At 49.8% G+C, this 19,383-nt stretch overlaps 1 protein-coding gene across 3 annotated transcripts in view; it reads left to right on the top strand.

Moving 5' to 3' along the window:
* ARHGAP32 (Rho GTPase activating protein 32) overlaps positions 1-19,383 on the top strand; it is a 191,773-nt gene that overhangs the window by 54,346 nt on the left and 118,044 nt on the right. The window contains exons 3-5 of one of the 3 annotated variants that reach the window (XM_054176227.1): positions 1,628-1,719; positions 2,832-2,873; positions 3,225-3,309. In XM_054176227.1, the coding sequence (XP_054032202.1) occupies positions 1,628-1,719; positions 2,832-2,873; positions 3,225-3,309 (219 nt within the window). Of the gene's footprint in view, positions 1-1,627; positions 1,720-2,831; positions 2,874-3,224; positions 3,310-19,383 lie in introns of those variants that run through there. The other 2 variants (XM_054176224.1, XM_054176225.1) reach the window with 2 other exon arrangements.

The raw sequence follows: 19,383 nt of genomic DNA, 5'->3' as shown, positions 1-19,383 counted from the left end.
GTCCTCTTAATGTTGAAATGCACAAGGAGCTTCTCAAGTGTCTTCTTACATCCTAAAGTGATTGTGTACTTGGGAACAGGCAGGCAGCCAAGGATGGGTTTATTTGAGGGTGTAAATGTTGTCCTTGTTTGTCTCCAGCCAGTGGGCATGTGTGTTCTGCAGGGCTGTGGGACAGTGGAGTCAACAGCTGTGGGAGAGTGAGTGTCCTGGCTTTGAATTTCTTGAGTAAGGTTGAAAGGAGGGAGCTGGCTCCTAATAGCTGCAGCATCACTTTTCCAAGGGCAGTGCTCGGGGTTTGGGTGCAGGGAACCATCAGGCAGGCTGGAGAGGTCAGCTGAGGAGAGCCTCATGAGGTTCATTAAAGCCAAGTGCAAGGTTCTGCCCCTGGGTTGGGGCAAACCTCGACATCAGTGCAGGCTGGGGGATAATGAGACTGAGAGCAGCCCTGCAGGAAGGACGTGGGGGGTGCTGGTGGGGGAGAAGCTGGACATGAGCCAGCAATGGGCACTTGTGGCCAAGGAGGCCACAGTGTTGGTACATTATAATGGGGATCAGGGAACTCATCTCTTCATTTCTGTCACTAGATGAAGGATTTGATGTGCTACTTTTGTTCCAGACCTGTAAGAGGAGGAGCGCTAAGGTGCTTTTCTTCCTCTTGCTGGAGCATTCACTCTTTTGGCCATTAGTCATGTTTGATGGTGCAGAAAAAAGCTCATTCAGCTGCTCTCACCCACAGCACTAATGAGCCATCTCTGGCCCACATCAGGACCACATTTCTCTCCTTTTCTGTGAAGTGTGTGTGCTGATCTTCCCGTTTGATCACTGCTGCCTTCATGAAAGCCTCACCTAAAAGCCATCATTCCCCTGGTGCTTAGGGTCTGGTACAGCCCAGCGAGAGGAAAACGTGGTGCAGAGTGTCCCAGGGTCCCTTGTGATGGTGACAGCTCAGAGTTCATGAAGCAGCATCTGGAGGAAGGAAAGGACGGGAAAAGCATGGCAGAACGAATGAAAAGAGAGAGTTGGGAGCTCTGGCCTCACTACAGTAAATGAATTTTAGTGATTAAGGAATTTTAATGTGTTCATGCACTTAGCCCAACAGCTTCAAACCTCTTTTTTAAGAAGCTCACCTCCCACATTCCAACAGCTCTGTCATTAACTTGATTCTCCAGTGTGTGAGCTATCCAGCTTCTCCCAGTGCCTCTGCCTCAATCTGTGGGCACAGATGTTTGGAAAATGAGGCTTCCTGCCTCTGAAAACCTCCTGTTTAGGAACTAGGAGTCATGAGTGAAATGCTGGGTCTCTGGCTGTTGTTATGGAGAATTAGCAAAGCCCTGCAACATGGCTCATGAAGAGATAACCACAGAATCACAGGGCTTGGAAGGGACCTCTGAAGATCATTGAGTCCAACCCCCTTGGGCAGAGCAGGATCATTTAAAGCAGGTCACACAGGAACACATCCAGGTGAGTTCAGGGATAGAGACTCCGCCACCTCTCTGGGCAGCCTGGTCCAGTGCTCTGCCAGCCTCAAAGTAAAAAGACAGAAGGACTTCTAGCACATAATGAGACTTCAGCTGTGTTGCACAAACATGTCTCAGGAGTTCTTTTTCCTTCCTTCTCTTTTCTGCAGGCAAGAGGTGCAGATATCCCTGACATTCCCGGGGAGCTGGCGCTCCGGACCTGCGGCAGCACAGCCAGTATGAAAGTCAAGAATGTGAAAAAGTAAGAGCTGAGTCCTTTGCTTTCATTTTTTACCTCTCATTGCTGGGCTGCTGGGTTTCATACCCTGGGCTTTTAGCTATTGAGCTGTAATACAGCTAGGGAATTCAGCAGTCATTTTGGATGGGGTCTTCATCAGAGCCACCAAAATCCACGTGCAGGAAGGGAATTACAGCTAATGTTGTCTGAAACTGGGGGCCTTGGGAGGGTTTGGGGTTCTCTCTGGCCATAGCAGCAAAGCTGCTTAGAGTTTTGAACTTGACTCTTGCTGTATTTTTACATTTTTGTCATTTCTTCCTGAAACTGGTCAATTAAAACACCCAAACTGGATCATACATATATATATAAACCCTCTAAATAAAAGCCTATGCAATGTCTAAATGAGATCATTTTCCCTGTCTCCCTATGCTCTGGGAAGCGAAACCAGGACAAGTGGGTGGCCTAGATATATATATATATTTTCTTTATCTGTTATTTTCTTCTTCTTTCCTTTCTTATTTGACATTCTGCTCTGTACCTCTTCATTTGAATGGTTTTTTGGGGGTCTTTTTGCAGTATTTTTCTTTCTTAGGGGTATTTTTTCCTTCCCCGTTCTCCCAGGTTTTCTTTTGCCTTGGGCTCACTCTCATTCTCTCCCAGAGAATGTAAACCAACTTATTATGCTTGCAGCTAAGGTTTCAAACCTCTAGCCTGCAAAGGGGATCAAAAGTAATCAATATAACTTGACTTATCTCAGCTGAGAGTGCTGACTGGAAGCCCAGAACGCCCAGATATTGATCAGTCCGAGCGTTCAGATCACCTCTCCTTAGCGCTGGGAAGCTGGAAGGGAAATGGCTCTTTGTTCTAGTGCTGAGCAGCCAGATGCTGCATCTCACTTCCCACTTCTATTCCCGTGGGAAGAGAGAGTTAGATAATGACAATCTCATTGGCTCACCACCAGAAATATCTATAGGAGTCTATAATAGCTTCAGCAGAAGCAAGAGCATGTTGCAGAGCCAGAGGATCTCCCCGTCAGCCATCGCTGTAGCCGGAGACACTTGGGGGAATAATTATGCCTCACTTTTGACTTGCCCAAAGGCAGAAAAGGATAAATAGCATTTGTTCTGCACCCTCAGATACCTCAACCCGGGACTGATGGGCTGTGATGCCTTTCACAGGTAAAGTTCTCCTTTGCTACGTGTCTCGTGTAAGGCTGTTTATTTGCACCGCAGAGCCGTGCTTGTCCCCGCAGCGTCGCGTAAAGATGTGGGCTTGGTGTTGATGGAATGCCACTCAGCTCGGAGGATGTGATGAGAAAAGCCACTTGGTGGTTTTGTTTTCCTCTTTTTTTTTTCCTCAGTTCCTTTCTCCTCTGTTGGTTTTATTTTGGTGCATCACATCGACAAATCCCTCTGTTCCCTCGGCTTTAGGATTGGTCTCAGTAACTGCGTTCTGTATCCGCGCTTGGCGCCGGGCGCAGCGGAGGTGAGGAGCACCTCCCTTACCCTGTCTTTTTTGATGTGCCTCAGGTTATCCTTTACCAAGGGGCATTTCCCGAAGATGGCTGAATGTGCACATTTCCATTATGAGAACGTGGACTTTGGCAACATCCAGGTGAGTTGCAGATGTCTCTTCCTATCGCCCTGTCCTGGCCGCCAACTGCCCTGCTGGGGGAAGGCGCAGAGGTTGCTCCACTGAGGGAGCTCAGGGATAAGCAGTTAGAGCATCAGGGTCTTGTTGGAATCACTTCTGTGTCCTCAACCATGTGGCCACCACTTTGAGGTCGGAGATGATCTAATTTCTGCTGAGTTTGGTGATGCTACTGTTCTCAGACTGCATCAAGCACTCCTTACTGAGCCGCTGGTGGTAACTGCCTGCATGCCTCTGGTTTGGTTGTGTGTGTTCAAAGAATAGTGCAAATTGCTTTGCTTAAATGTAAATAATTCCAACTTATCTGTTCCCTTCCTGTTACCTGTCTGATATTCTGTGTCATCAGGATGCAAGAATCTGCTAGTCAGCCTGACTTGCATTTCCACAAGTGCTCAAGCTTCTTTCTTTTGTGATGCATCAGAAGCCCAGCCACGCTTTTGACTGAGCAGCGAGCAAAGAGAGCTCGGAATTGCTGCTTGGTTCCTCGTAAGCAGAGCACATCATGTTCTGTGCTTCGAGAGGCAGGAATGCCTCCAGCATTTGCCACCAGCCTTCTAGCCTCCAAAAGAAAAAGAGGTTACAACCTTTCCATTTGTAAAACATTTCCTGTAATACAGAGTGAATTATTTACAGCCCTTCGCGCTTCCCTGCTCCACTGTTCTGCAAAGCAGAATTGTGCAGACTTTTTTTTCCCCCCCCCTGCCTCTTGTTCCTGTAAAATTCAGACTGAGGAGGAGTTTGGGTCCTTTTCACAGGATTTTCAAGGCTCATAGCCACTTAGTGCCTCTAAGTAGGTGCATTCTGCAGAGCGCAGGAGGCGTGCGCCTTGGCAGGCACACGCGCACGAAGCCAAAGCGAACTGGACCGAGGTTTAGGAGGACACCGGTGCAAAGAGCTCACTTTTTGCAGCAGCTAAGAGCAAGCAGGAGCAGCCCTCAAGTCTTCTGAAGCAGGAGTGTGCTGCTTTGTTTCCCCTTCCTGTGCATGGGAGCATGTGTGACTAATCTCTGTCCCCTGGTTTTTTTTGCCTCCTGGTTTGGCACTGCTGATTTTTCAGCCTCTTTTTGGAGAGAAGTTTTCTGCCCAGTAGGTGTTTGAACAGGTTTCTGTACACACAAAGATGGGGTTTTTTTTTGGCCTCATGTGGTCCTCTTGAGCTTTTCCTTTCCACCCTTCAAAGGTGTTCAGCACAATGTACAAGCTACAGAGAGTCCAACCTTTGCCTTTAAAGCATGTTGATGACAAATAACTTGATCGTTTAGCGGGTTTATTCTTTGGAGTGTTGTAAGGACAGCAGGGCACACTTGTAGGGTTGACATCCTGGGATTGCTCTGTGTGTGTGTGTCTTTGAGAGGGAGAAGTAAAATCAGACCATCTTTTCTGTGCAGATTTCCTTCATGGTGTTCTACAGAGAAACCTGAAGCCTGTTCTGATGGGAAGCTTTCCTCAAGCAGGAGCTGGGTGCTGTCTAGCACTTGTGGTGTCATGACTGCACCTGCAGCTTTCCCTGCTCCTGCTTGGCTACCCTCTGTGTTGTGGTCTCCATCAGTAGCAGATCTCCAACTGCTGTCAGCAGAGGAGTGGTCTGTCTGAAAATAACAATAGGGAAAGGATATGGCCCAGGAATAAAAAGTAATATTGGTTGTTCAGCCCCTGAGTTGTTTTCTGTCACAGTGTCTGTGTGGGGATGGCAGGAAGAGAACTTGTGGAGGATGACAGCGTGAGAGGGTCTGTCACAATACTGTGATTCTATGTGTGTTGGGGGAGTTAATTCTACCTCTGCAAAACCTTGGCTGCTTAACTGAAGCAGAGCATGTGGGTTAAGGGCCCGGGGAACAGGTCTGGTGAGGGGCGGCTGAGGGAAGACCACCTGGCTCTACATCTCCCTGAAAGGTGGTTGGAGCCAGATGGGGTTTGGCCGCTTCTCTAAAGTGATGGGACAAGAGGAAGTGGCCTCAGGTTGCACCAGGGGAGCTTTAAGTTGGATATTAGAAGAAGCTTCCTCCCTGAAAGGGCTCTCAAGCACTGGAACAGGGTGCCCAGGGAGGTGTCTGAATCCCTGTCCCTGGAGGTGTTGCAAAGAGGCAGAGATGTGGTGCTGAGAGGCATGGTTTGGCACCAGCCTTGGCAGAGTTAGAGCATGATTGGACTGGATGATCTTGAAGGTCTTTTCCAACCAAAATGATTGTGCTTAAATAAAGTGAGCCAGGTCCTAAGCACCAGCTTTGTGCCCCTTGTCCCTTCCTTTTACTTAGCCAGGTTGCTGTAGATGTGGTGCTGAGGGACATGGTTTAGTGGTGACCTGGAAGTGCTGGGTTAACAGCTGGGCTTGATGATCCCTGAATGTGCTGCCCAAGGCGGTGGTGGAGTCCCCGTCCCTGGAGGTGTTCAAGAGGGGATTGGACATGGCACTTGGTGCCATGGTTTAGTAGTCATGGGGTTTTTGGATGACAGGTTGGACTTGATGATCTTTGAGGTCTTTTCCAACCTTATTGACTCAATGACTCTATGATCTCAAAGGTCTCTTCCAACCAAAACGATTCTGTGGTAGATCCCACCCCCAGATACAAACCTCTGAGGACCAAAGGTGTTCTGCAGAAGGACAGGGCAGGGCAGTATTTCCTCAGCAGAAGGCCAGCATTAAAGGGAAGAGAAATTACAGTATTAATAACATCAGCAGCATTAGTTTATAGACTTAAAAATAGGTTCCTCTAGGGCTCATGCATTGCAGTCAAGCAGCATTCATTGGTGGCTCCTTTGTGATAAGAGGGTAGACAGGAGAAAAGCAGCAGGCTGAAGTGACTTGTAAATGACAGCTTGGCACTTAATAGCTCATTCCCACCTTGCAGCTGAGGGGTGGTGGGTGGAAACTCCTTTCAAAATCAACTGCACTGTTAAAAATGTGCCTGGTTAGGAACACAGCATTACCCTGCTGTGTCAGGAATTGTGTAACACTGTCTATTAACAGCCTGGCCAAGTTTCAGATTGTTTTGTAACGTTGATGTCACTTAGAATATGCTCTGGTGGTGCAACTGGTATTAATATCTTGGCATTTCACCTCATGAGACGGTTTCAAATTGACTTCCTGAGATGTAGCAAAAGGGATTTGCTCTCCAGCCCTCTGCTAACACATCCAGGTGCATTTCTGCTTTCTCTCTTCAGAAATATTCTGCTGTAGAATCACAGAGTCACTAAGGTTGGAAAAGACCTCTAGGCCTGGAGCACAAGCCCTGTGAGGAGAGGCTGAGGGAGCTGGGGTTGCTTAGCCTGGAGAGGAGGAGGCTCAGGGGAGACCTTCTTGCTGTGTACAACTACCTGAAGGGAGGTTGTAGCCAGGAGGGGGTTGGTCTCTTCTCCCAGGCAAGCAGCACCAGAACAAGAGGACACAGTCTCAAGCTGTGCCAGGGGAAGTTTAGGCTGGAGTTGAGGAGAAAGTTCTTCACTGAGAGAGTTGTTTGCCATTGGAATGTGCTGCCCAGGGAGGTGGTGGAGTCCCCATCCCTGGGGGTGTTCAAGAGGGAATTGGATGTGGCACTTGTGCCATGGTTTAGTCATGAGGTCTGTGGTGACAGGTTGGACTTGGTGATCATTGAGGTCTCTTCCAACCTTGGTGCTTCTGTGATTCTGTGATTGTCAAGTCCAACCATCAACCCAACACCACCAGGGCCACTAAACCATGTTCCAAAGTGCCATGACCACCATCTCCCTGGGCAGCCCACCCTCTGCCTGACCACTGTATCTTCACCTTATCAGCATCAGCAAGAAGTTGCTGTTTTACCAGGCAAAGGTGGTTGATGTCAACGCTGTCAAAGGTTTGAGGTTGCATCACTGTGACCCTGGGAAGCCTGCTGTTGGTGACCCTGCTTTAGCAGAGGGCTTGGACAGGATGACCTCCAGAGGCCCTTTTTCAACCACCACATTGCTGGGATTCTGTGAAAAGAAGAGGAAAAACAGAATGAAGACATGATCTCTGGTTGGGTCGATTTCAGTAATGGAATATGAAGAGCTCCACGATTCCCAGCTAATGATTTTTGCTCCCTGAGTAAAACCTCATGGCTGAATGAGAGAAAGGGCTGTCATGAACATTCATATCACCTCAGGAATCTTGCATCTGACCCAACTTCACCCCTTCCAACAGCCCCATCTCTGTGCTATTGCCTTCTAAAAATAAACCCCTGTTGGAGCAGGATTGGATTATGGTGCATGGAAGATCCTCTCCTTATCTGTTAAGCTTTGACACTGCAAGTGGTAGGAGCCTGCTATCAGTGGGAAAGGAAGTATTTGAACCAGAATCGCTTCCTCCTCTGGAATTCCAGCTGCCAGGAATTCCTGAGGAGCTCAGCAGCATTGTTTGCTGTTGCAGTGCCTTTGGCAAGCTCCAGCCTTCCAGCCCAGATGATGGTGGCTGTGCTTTGCCCCTGGAATTGTGTTTTCCTGATGGGTCTTCAGAGTTAGAGGCACTGCAAAGAGCAGGTCAGCTCTTCTTGTGCCTCCTGTCAGCACAGCCTGTTGAGATGATCTTTTTGGGGTCATCTTTGTCTAGTTTGCCTTTTTTTCTGTGATTTAATAATATTCTAGGGAAGGGGTTGGAGAGGGAAAAGTGTCTCTGTGAATTATACAGCAGTCTTTGTGCTGAGATGAATTGCAAAGGAATATAAATTCCTAGAGCCATGCAGTGGTTTGGGTTGGAAGGGACCTTAGAGATCATCTACTGCAACTCCCCTGCCATGGACAGGGACACCTCCCACTAGGCCAGGTTGCTCATGGCCCCATCCAGTTTGGCCTTGAACTCCTCCAGGGAGGTGTTCCTCCTGGGCAGCTTGTTTCAGTGTCTCACCACCCTCACTGTAAAGAGTTCCTAAATGGGAAAGGCTGACCAGTTGCTCTCCTCTGCAGTTAATTGAGGTGTGGGACAGTTTGAGGTGTTTCTGCCCCAGCTTAGGGCTGTCCTGTGCACAGATCACCTGGAAAAAGGGCTGGAGGAGTGCTCCTTGCTTTCTGTCCACGTGAAGCTGGCTAGCTGAGCTCCAGTCTCCTCCCAGCAGTGCCTTTAAACCAAACCTGCTCACTGCTTGGTGTAGGAGGGCACTTTTGTTCCTCCAGCTCTTCTGTGGCCATGGTGATGTTCAGTGTCTTGGCAGTCGTGAGCAGCTACAGGCTGCAATGTCTTCATTTATCCCACTCATTTGCAAAGTGCTTCAGGAGAAAGAAAGTCTTGACTTTGAAAAGAAAATGAAACACCCCCAGGCCCTTTGAAGAGATGGAAACACAGAGCAGAAGTCACCAGAACTGGCCTGCGTGGTGCTGGGGGTTGGTGCTGTGAGGACAGCTTTGCTGGGTCTTGCTTTGTCTTTGTGTGATGACAGCTGTGTTGCATGTCAAGTGGTGCAGCTTCATTGCCTTCCAGCTCTGGATGATAATAATCTCCCCCCAGAATAGTGCCCAGATTCTTATATGCTGTATTCCTAAGACCTTCCCCTCTCACTGCTTATCTTTTCACACAGTCCTAGCGTGGTGAGCATTGGAAGGGACCTCTGGAGATCATCCAATCCTTTAGCTCTTGCTGAGCCTTGATCAGATCCCCTCTCAGGCTGCTCTTCTCCAGGCTCAACAGCCCCAGGGCTCTCAGCCTTTCCTCCTCACAGAGATGCTCCAGGCCCCTCAGCATCTTCATGGCCCTCCATGGGACTCTCTCCAGTAGTTCCCTGTCTTCCTTGAACTGTGAGCCCAGAACTGGACCCAGGACTCCAGATGTGTCCTCACTAGGTCAGAATTAGAGGGACAGGAGAACCTCTCTTGACCTGCTGGCCACACTCTTCTTTGTGCCCCCCACCAGGAGACCACTTCCCAGCCTGTCCAGGTCTTGCTCTGTGTCTTCTTGACTAGGGGAAGGTGTCTCAAAGGCAGCTAGAGGGACGTGGGTCTATCACAGCGACGATGTTCATCGTGTAGGTGGAAACTGCTTCTATTAACTTAATAATTCCAGCCACAACTCCCTGAAACTTGGCACAGTTTCCTGCCAAGATCAACAGCTTTTGAAAATTTGGAGTCTCCAGGCCAAGCTTCTCAGTGCCAAGACGTTAGGAAACTATTTGAGTCAGTTCACCTCAGTTCTTGGATTCTTCTGTTTCCCTGCCTTGCATCCAACTTGCCACTAAGCCCTCAGAAAAATTCTTGCCTGGATCAAGCTCACACCTGTGAAATTCCAGCTTACTTGGTGTTCTTCCAGTGAATTGGGGAGAAGTCCAGCAATGGGTTTTATAGTGGAAGGTTGACTTCAGGGATGGAGAGGATCTCTCTCCATGAACTCCGCTCTTGCTGCTACATTTACTACTTGTTTTATTACAGGTGTTGCTGTAGAGAGGGCTGAGAGGGCTTACTGGGGTTGCAGAATTGATGGGCAGCTCTCAGGGAAACTGTCTGCTGGCAGGTGGCTGACAGGATGTGATTTGGAAGGCTAAGCAAGTCCTTCTGCAGACCTCGTGGCCATCATTTGGCTGGAGGTGTTTGTGATTGAGTGGAAGGGACGTGCTCAGAGGAGCACCCTTGAGAGTATTTGGAGGTGTAGTACTGGAAGGGATGGGGACAGCTTCAGGCTGCTTTGGGTGATGATTGATTCATAGAATGTTTTGGGTTGAAAAGGAGCTTGAAGGTCATCCAGTTTCAACCCTCCTGCCATGGGCAGAGACACCTCCCACCAGCCCAAGGTGCTCAAGGCCTCATCCAACCTGGCCTTGAACACCTCCAGAGAGAGAGCATCCACAAGCTCCCTGGGCAACCTGTTCCAGTGTCTCCCCACCCTCACTGGCAAGAATTTCTTCCTAATCTCTAGTCTAAATCTGCCCTCCTTCAGCTTCAGCCCATTCCCTCTTGTCCCACCAGCCCTTGTCAGAGAGCAAACTCCCTGTGCCAGAGTGGATGAGCATTTTCTCAGACTTGAATGCCCGGCGTTGGGTTTCTTCTGTTACTCAAGTGCTGAGGGCTTGGGCACCAGAATGGGCACACTTGGCTCTTCTTTGTGACTGGGCAAAGGGCATTCGCCTCCTGCAGGAATCCAGCTTCGTTTTTCTTGCCTGAAAACCAGAGCAAAGCTCCCTGTGGCTTTTTACTCTGGCTTGCTGCGTGGTGGCTCTTTATAGGCTGAGCAAATCTTGGAAGTGCCTTTCCTAAGCCCAGCTGTTAACTTTGGCATTGACCTCCTGCTGTGTGCCACCCCCATAAATCACCTTTAGCAGCATGTCACAGGAAAGTATAAAAATTGTTTTAATTAGTAACTGGAACAGATTTGTGTTGGAAAAGTTTTTTTCTTCCTGGAGGTTTAATGACCTGCAAAAGAAGGGGGGGGGAGGGGGTCGGGGGGAAGAGCCCTACAAGATGTATTCTAGGGATAATGAAAAGATATTAAACATGTGAAAGGAATCTGTGGGCTCCAGGAAAGTAATCCCAGTTTCAGTGGTGTGAGAGAGGATTAAAGCCCTCATGGTTTTGTCTATATCAAGTGATGCTGTTAAGAGGAATGGTGCTAAAACACCCCAGAAGAGTGCCCTCGGCTCTCCCGGCGTGCCAGGCTGCTGTGCTCTTAACAACCAGCAACCCCCAGGTTGATCCCATCCCTGAGATTTACAGGAACAGGGATGTGTTTTTCCTCTCCAGTGGAGGTTTGTCATGGCAGTGGATGTATGAGCTGCTAAAGCAAACATCCCCGGGAGCATTGGCATTTGGTGTGGACCGGAGCTGCCTGCAGAAAGGGAGGTTTGTTTGGTTTCTGCTCATGTGCCAGGACTCAGGGCCTTGCTGACAGTTGGCAGCTCGAGGGGAGCAAGTTGGGCTTGAGAATTTGAAACTCTTCATTCATAAGATTGGCTTCCCAGTGGGCTGTGGGGAGTCCTGGGCTTAGAAGTGTTCTCATTTGTTTCCTGGTGAAGAGGCGCAGGTAGGATACCACCTAAGGGTGCAAAACTTGTAGTGCTGATTGGCTTGGCTTTGAGTTCTGGGCAGGGGTCAAAGGAAGGGGCCAGACTCTTCTCAGTGGTGCCCCATGACTGGACAAGGGGCAATGGGCACAAACTAAAAAGAAGACCAGCAGGTTCAGGGAGGTGGTTCTTCTCCTCTACTGTGCTCTAGTGAGGACACATCTGGAGTCCTGGGTCCAGTTCTGGGCTCCCCAGTTCAAGACAGACAGAGAACTGCTGGAGAGAGTCCAGCAGAGGCTACAAAGATGCTGAGGGGCCTGGAGCATCTCTGTGAGGAGGAAAGGCTGAGAGCCCTGGAGCCTTTGAGCCTGAGCGGGAATCTGAGCGAGAGCCAAAGGGCTGGGGGCAAGAGGAAGGAGCATTGTGACCCTGGGCAAGCTGTTTTCTTGGGTTGCTTCTTGTGCATGTGTGTCTGGGAGCTTTAAAAATGAAATACTTCCATGAAGATACTCTTCAAGACAGCCTCTTTTTAAAGTGCAGCTTCTCTTGTCTCTTGAAACTAACTGAACAAACTTTGATTCTCCTTCTCCCTAGTTGTTTCCACCCCTCTGCCTGCCATATTAATGAGAGAATTATCTTCTGCTTGCTGTGAGAAATTTCTTAAGGAGCAAGACCTCCCCTGCCACCATCCTAGATTGCCTCCTTTCAATCTAGGAAATAGAAGGAGGAAACAGAATAGAATAGAATTAACCAGGTTGGAAAAGACCTTTGAGATCATTGAGTCCAACCTATCCCCCAACACCATCTCATCAACTAAACCATGGCACCAAGCACCCCATCCAGTCTCTTCCTAAACAGTGATGGTGACTCCACCACCTCCCTGTTTCTCAGGGGAAGCTTGTTTAGGTCTGCATATGTATGTTTAAAGGCCCATCAAATGGTTTTTTTAGGGCAGTCAGGGATTGGTTTGGGAGCTGCAGTCAGAGCTGACACCTCTAAGTCCACCCTCACACTCAGAAGTATGTCAGTCATAACTTAGAGGGGAGGCTGTTGCTGAACAGACAGCCACAAACCCAGCCTCACAGCAAGCTGGAGATCAAGATGTGTGGTGACTTACATTTAATGTGTGTTCAGGATCCATCAGCCTGCCATAAAATCAATTCTGTTCTATTGGAAGGCTGCTGAAGCTTATAAATGTGATTACAAAGCAAACTGCCTGCTAGAAAATCTCAGCTTTGGGTGGATGGTGTTGGCTGCTCCTGCCAAATGATGTTTAGACACGATGTTAAAGCTTGAGGTTCAGGGCAGCTTTAGAATCCATCATAGAATCAATAAGGTTGGAAAAGACCTCAAAGATCATCAAGTCCAACCTGTCACCCAGCACCTCATAACTAATAAACCATGGCACCAAGTGCCACATCCAATCCCCTCTTGAATACCTCCAGGGATGGGGACTCCACCACCTCCCTGGGCAGCCCATTCCAACAACTCTCTCAGGGAAGAACTTTCTCCTCACCTCCAGCCTTATGGTGCTTGGGTGTTAGCCTTACTTATTGCAGGTGTGACATGTCCAAACAGAGAACCATAGAATTATTTGGGTTGGAAGAGGCCTTTTCAGATCATCAGGTCTCCCACTAAACCATAAAATGCACCACCTTGGACCCAGTTCCTCTTTACCAGCTTGAAGCAGTTAAAAGCAAAATCAAAGCAACTTGTATTATTTTGTGCAGTGTGAGTCCAGGAACTGACTTTGAAACGCTGGTGAATTATTTAATAGTCCATTAGCTGCCAAGCTCTGCAATAATCATAGGTTTAGCAGTCCTGGAATGGACTGGGAACCCCCTGGGAGCTGGAGCCTTGGGGTAGAAGGGATTTGCATGGAGGAAAGGGCAGTGTCATACCAGGATGAGGGTGTTAAGGTGAGGGGAAACTCAGGACTGTGAGGTGTAGTGAAGGTGTGAGACCAGGGCAATGTCACAGCCTGAGTGACAGTCTTCATCCAGGCACCTTCTCTTCTGGCTCAAGGTTTGATTCAGTGTCATGCTTTGCCTTTTCTTTTCATACTAAATAATAGCTAGATGGAGCCTGGAAACTCTTTGTCGGCGAGCTCTTAGGCGGGGGCACGCAGTCTGAATTATTGATGGATTTTAGCAGCGGCTCTGGAGCTGTGATGTGCACTTTGAATCCACCCCAGATGAGCTGTGCTGGGGCTCTTCTTTCCCCTACTGCATGGTCCCTGCACTTCTTTGAACTCCTTTAAGCCTCCCTCTATCCCTCAGTTTCTAGCTGCTTTCAGCAAAGTGGAGTTCAAAGTGAGGAGAAGATCTTCGCAGAGCTGCTTGGTGTTGATGCAGAATCGGAGGGCGCAGTCCTGGAGGCGTGCTGCAGCTGGCTTAAACTTGTCATGCCTGTCTAATGGCACAAAACTGCAGGATTTGGGGCATTCATCAGCTCCTGGAGCCAGTCTGGGGAATAATGTTCACGTTTGCTCTCTTGTGGTCTAAAGACAAGCAAGGAGAGGCTTGGGGGTTTCTCAACAAACTGTCTACCTGCCCTTTAATTCTTTGTTGTATTTAGGGTTCAGCAGGGTCTGCACCTGGGTCACAGCAACCCCATGAACACTCCAGTTTGGAGGCCCCTCAATTTAAGAAGGACATTGAGACACTTGAGTGTGTCCAGAGAAGGGCAAGGAGGCTGGGGAGGGGTCTGGAGCACAGCCTGTGAGGAGAGGCTGAGGGAGCTGGGGTTGCTTAGCCTGCAGAAGAGGAGGCTCAGGAGAGACCTTCTTGCTGTCTACCACTCCCTGAAGGGAGGTTGTAGCCAGGTGGGAGTTGGTCTCTTCTCCCAGGCAAGCAGCACCAGAACAAGAGGACACAGTCTCAAGCTGTGCCAGGGGAAGTTTAGGCTGGAGGTGAGGAGAAAGTTCTTCCCAGAAGGAGAGATTGGCCATTGGAATGTGCTGCCCAGGGAGGTGGTGGAGTCCCCATCCCTGGAGGTGTTCAAGAGGGAATTGGATGTGGCACTTGGAGCCATGGTTTAGTAGTGATGAGGTGTTGGGTGACAGGTTGGACTTGATGATCTTTGAGGTCTTTTCCAACCTTATTGATTCTGTGATTCTATGACCTAGGGGTGCTGGTTGACAGCCTGCTGAAGATGAGCCAGGGTGTGCCCAGGTGGTCAAGAAGGCCAACAGCATCCTGGCTTGGTGTGGCCAGTGGGACCAGGGCAAGGATTGTCCCCCTGTGCTCAGCACTGCTGAGGCCACACCTTGAGCATATTGTTCGGTTTTGGAGTCCTCACTCCAAGGGGCTGCAGTGCATCCAGAGAAGGACAAAAAAGCTGGTGAAGGGGCTGGAGCACCTGGGCTACAAGGAGGTGCTGAGGAAGTGCTGGGGATGTTCAGGCTAGAGAAGAGGAGGCTGAGGGAAGACCTCATTGCTCTCCACAGCTCCCTGAAAGGAGGTTGCAGTGAGGTGGGATTGGTCTCTGCTCCGAAGGAACAAGTGATAGGACAAGAGGAAATGGATGCAGGTTGCCTGAGGGAAGGTTTAGATTGGACATTAGAAGAAACTTTTTGACTGAAGGGGTTGTCAAAGACTGGACCAGGCTGCCCAGGGAGGTGGTTGAATCCCCATCCCTGGAGGTGTTTCAAAGAGGCAGGGCTGTGGTGCTGACCCTTGGTGCAATTTGCCTGTTTTTTTTCACCTCTTGAAGTCCACACTCTGGAGACCACTGGCTAAGGTTTTGATGCATGGATCAAAAAAAACCCCCAAGACACCATTTAGGAACTACCTCACAAAAGTAAAATCATCCCATTTATTAAACCTTTCTGAGCAAATGTCTTTAACCCCTTGAATTTCAGACATTTTGCCCTTCAGTTCCTGCTGCTCTTCTGAGTTAACATTCGGAAGGTACTTTACTGCCTTCTGGTATCTGAAGGGGGCTACAGGAAGGCTGGGGAGGGACTGCTCAGGATCTCAGGTAGTGATAGGACTAGGGGGAATGGAATGAAGCTGGAGGTGGGGAGATTCAGGCTGGAGGTGAGGAGGAAGTTCTTCCCCATGAGAGTGGTGAAGCCCTGGAATGGGTTGTCCAGGGAGGTGGTTGAGGCTCCATCCCTGGAGGTGTTTAAGCCCAGGCTGGATGAGGCTGTGGCCAGCCTGATCTAGTGTGAGGTGTCCCTGCCCATGGCAGGGGGGTTGGAACTAGCTGATCCTTGTGGTCCCTTCCAACCCTGACTGATTCTCTGATTCTACTTTTTGTTTGGCTGTGGAAGCAATGTTCTTCCTCCCCTGGGGTTTTGCAGCCCCAGACAAGATGCTGCTTTTGCCACATGACATAAATAATCTGACAGGCAAATAGCAGGGTAATTCCTGTGTGTGCTTGTGCTCTGGAAAACACAGTTTCATCTTTTCCAGTTGGCCTTTCTGGGTTGGAGTTTGCAGCACATTTGCATACAACCACTGGAAAAAAAAACCAACCCAGTGTTGATGAAGTGCTGATGGCCTGCAGTGACACAGAGTGGTGAAGGTTGGCTGGCACTCTGCTCTTGTGCTTCATGATAGCATTTATTTATCGTCCCTGTATGCAGTCACAGCTATTTTTCAATCAGGGCTGTGACTTGCAAGGCTTCTCCTGCCTGCTTGCTCTCTGAAGTGCCTCCAGAGCTCTGGAATATAATTTCCCTGGCACCTCTGTCAAGGAGAGTGTTTGACTTCACTGACTAGAATGTTTTGTCCTGTCACTGTGAAGAGTCTGGCCCCCTCCTCTTGCCCCCTCAGGGCCCTTTAGCTCTCAGGCTGCTCTTCTCCAGGCTCAACAGCCCCAGGGCTCTCAGCCTTTCCTCCTCACAGAGATGCTTCAGGCCTCTCAGCATCTTTGTAGCCTCCACTAGACTCCAGCAGTTCCCTCTCTCTTTTGAATAGGGAGACCAGAACTGGATACAATACTCCAGATGTGTCCTCACTAGGTCAGAGTAGAGGGGGAGGAGAACCTTCCTCAACCTGCTGGCCACACTTTCCTTAAGGCAGCCCACGAGGGCACATGGTTGTCCTCCATCACTCCCAGGTCCTTCTCCTTGGATCTGCTTTCCAGGAGGTCAACCCTTCACCTGTAGTGGTGCAAGGTCCATGGAGGTGGTGGAGTCCCTGTCCCTGGGGGTGTTCAAGAGGGGATTGAATGTGGCACTTGGGGCCATGGTTTAGTAGTGATGAAGTGTTGGGTGACAGGCTGGACTTGATGATCCTTGAGGTCTTTTCCAACCTGATTGATTCTATGATTCTATAATGAGGGTCACCTCTGCCTTTGTTCAAAGGAGTAGCAGTAGGTGGTGCCGGAGATGTTGTGCAGGGCACAGCAGTGTTCCCAGCACCCTTCCTGGTGCATCATGCCTTGGAGAGACACTGGCTGGAGTTGTGAGTGTACAGGATGTGGGTGTGAGTAGCAGAAGATGGGAAGCAACCATGCACCTTGTGTTTGGGTATGTGAAGAGCAGGACAGATGCTGTAAACACAAACACTGCAGTGTCCCTTTGCTGTGTTGTGTTGAAGCCAGGGAGTTTCAGTCCCTTGTGGGGTTTTTTTTCTCTTAATCGTAGAATCAACATAGAATCCCCTCTGGAACACCTCCAGGGATGGGGACTCCACCACCTCCCTGGGCAGCACATTCCAATGGCAAACTCCTCTTTCTGGGAAGAACTTTCTCCTCACCTCCAGCCTAAACTTCCCCTGGCACAGCTTGAGACTGTGTCCTCTTGTTCTGGTGCTGCTTGCCTGGGAGAAGAGACCAACCCCCACCTGGCTACAACCTCCCTTCAGGGAGTTGGAGAGAGCAAGAAGGTCTCCCCTGAGCCTCCTCTTCTCCAGGCTAAGCAACCCCAGCTCCCTCAGCCTCTCCTCACAGGGCTGTGCTCCAGCCCCCTCCCCAGCCTCCTTGCCCTTCTCTGGACACCTTCAAGTCTCTCAATGTCCTTCTTGAACCGAGGAGCTTGAACTGGACACAGGACTCAAGGTGTGGCCTAACCAGTGCTGAGCACAGGGCACAATGACTTCCCTGCTCCTGCTGGCCACACTCTTCCTGATGCAGGCCAGGATGCCATTGGCCTTCTTGGGCACCTGGGCACACTGCTGGCTCATGTTGAGCTGCTGTCAATCAGCATCCCCAGGTCCCTTTCTGCCTGGCTGCTCTCAGCCACTCTGACCCCACTCTGCCTGGGGTTGTTGTAGCCAAAGTGCAGCACCTGGCACTTGGACTTGTTGAATGCCATCCTGTAAGGTTAGAAGTTTTTGGGTTTACTCCTAGCAAAACCTTTCCTTTTAGAACTTCCCTTTGACCACACACCTGTTGAGCTTCTTTTCCAGCCCTCCTTTTCCCAGATGGGATGCTTCTTCCTTCTAGTCTGCTTCATGCTGTAGCACTTGCTGGTGGATAAAAACCTCCTTGGTGATGTAAAACATCTGTCTGCTCTGCTCCATGCCTCTGAACCCAGCTGTGGAACAGGAGCTAGCATGTTCTTTGGGTAGAAAAATGGCATGGGGGGGATGTGAAAGGGTGAAATGTTCTTTCTCCTGCATCTGCCTGCTTGCACCTTCCTCTTGAGCTGAAGCTTGGTAGCTGAAGGTCCCAGGCTGGGTTTGACAGCAGTGGGAGTCCTCTAGCTGTGTCTGTGTTACATTAAGGTGCATTCAGTAGTTCAGTCATAGACTGAGCTTTATGTAAAAGCAGGGGCTGGAGGCAGAGGGAAATGCCAAAAGCTCTGGGTTTCACACAGCCTGCTCTGTAAAGATGAGAGCTTGTTGATCTTTCCCACTTCTGGGGTCATGGGAGGAAGTGCAGAAAGCTTCCCCTCAGCTTTTATCACTTCCTCCTGCCAGCCAAAGGTGGATTATTTGCCTGCATTTGCTGCTCCTCCTGTCAGAGAGGGGAGCTGGTGTTCAGCCAGGGAATAAATAAGACTCTTCCTGGGGAAGGAGCTCTCAGATGTGGTTGAGGCAACACTGATTGCCCCTCTCAGTGCTTTTTTCAGCCTAGGCCTGTGAATTCTTGCAGTTTTAGCAGCCTCTCCTGTGGCCTTTTCCTAGAGCATGTCCCTTTGTGGTATGGAGGTTCTCACAGCAGCACAGTACAGGCTTTTCTGGTTGAGAGTGGCTGAAGAGAAGCCAGTGTGTGCCCAGGTGGCCAAGAAAATCAACAGCATCCTGGGTCTGGATCAGGAATGGTGTGGCCAGCAGGAGCAGGGACGTGATTGTCCTCTTGTACTCAGCACTGCTGAGGCCACACCTTGAGTGCTGGGTTCAGTTTTGGGGCCCTCACTCCAGGCAGGACATTGAGGGGATGGAGCAGGTCCAGAGGTCCAAAGCTGGGGAAGGGTCTGGAGAACAGGGCTGGGGAGGAGCAGCTGAGAGGTGTGGGGGTGTTCAAGAGGGGATTGGACATGGCACTTGATGCCATGGTTTAGTAGTCATGAGGTGTTGGGTGACAGGTTGGACTCGATGATCTTTGGGTCTTTTCCAACCTTATTGATTCTATGATTCTGTGCTGAGGAAAGACCTTCTGGCTCTCTGCAGTTCCCTGAAAGGAAGTCAGAGCCAGGTGGGGAGCAGTCCCTCCTCCCAAGGGACAAGGGGACATGGCTTCAAGTTGCTCCAGGGGAGGTCTAAGTTGGGTGTTAGGAATCATTTCTTCCACTAAAAGGTGGTTGTGTTGGAGTCCCCATCCCTGGAGGGCTTTCAAAGCCATGGAGATGTGGTGCTGAGGGACATGGTGCAGTGGTGACCTGGCAGTGCTGGGTCAGTGGCTGGACCTGATGATCTTAAAGGTCTCTTCTAACTGAGACAATGCTGTGATTCCATGCTGGTGTGAAAGCTGGTTGTGCTTCCTCTCACCTCCCTTGCTTGCTGAGCACCGGGCCCTGCTTGTGGCCGGGGGTAGGAGTTTGGGCTGCAGGCCAGCAGAAGTGCTGACACAAGAGCCAGGAGGTAGAGCTCCTAATGAGATTGCAGATTTATTCATGCCCTGCACATCCAGACTGCTGCCTTCAGGGCTCCTCAGGGTGTGTTTGTTTTTCCCTTGTGTGCATTATTAAGCTTTGTGTACTGCCTCTGCTCCTTGGAGCTGGATTCCTTCT

The sequence above is a fragment of the Dryobates pubescens genome, chromosome 34 (genome assembly GCF_014839835.1).
Source record: "Dryobates pubescens isolate bDryPub1 chromosome 34, bDryPub1.pri, whole genome shotgun sequence".
NCBI lineage: Eukaryota > Metazoa > Chordata > Aves > Piciformes > Picidae > Dryobates > Dryobates pubescens.
The sequence above is the reverse complement of the archived record's forward strand: the minus strand, read 5'-3'. Positions and strand labels throughout refer to the sequence as shown.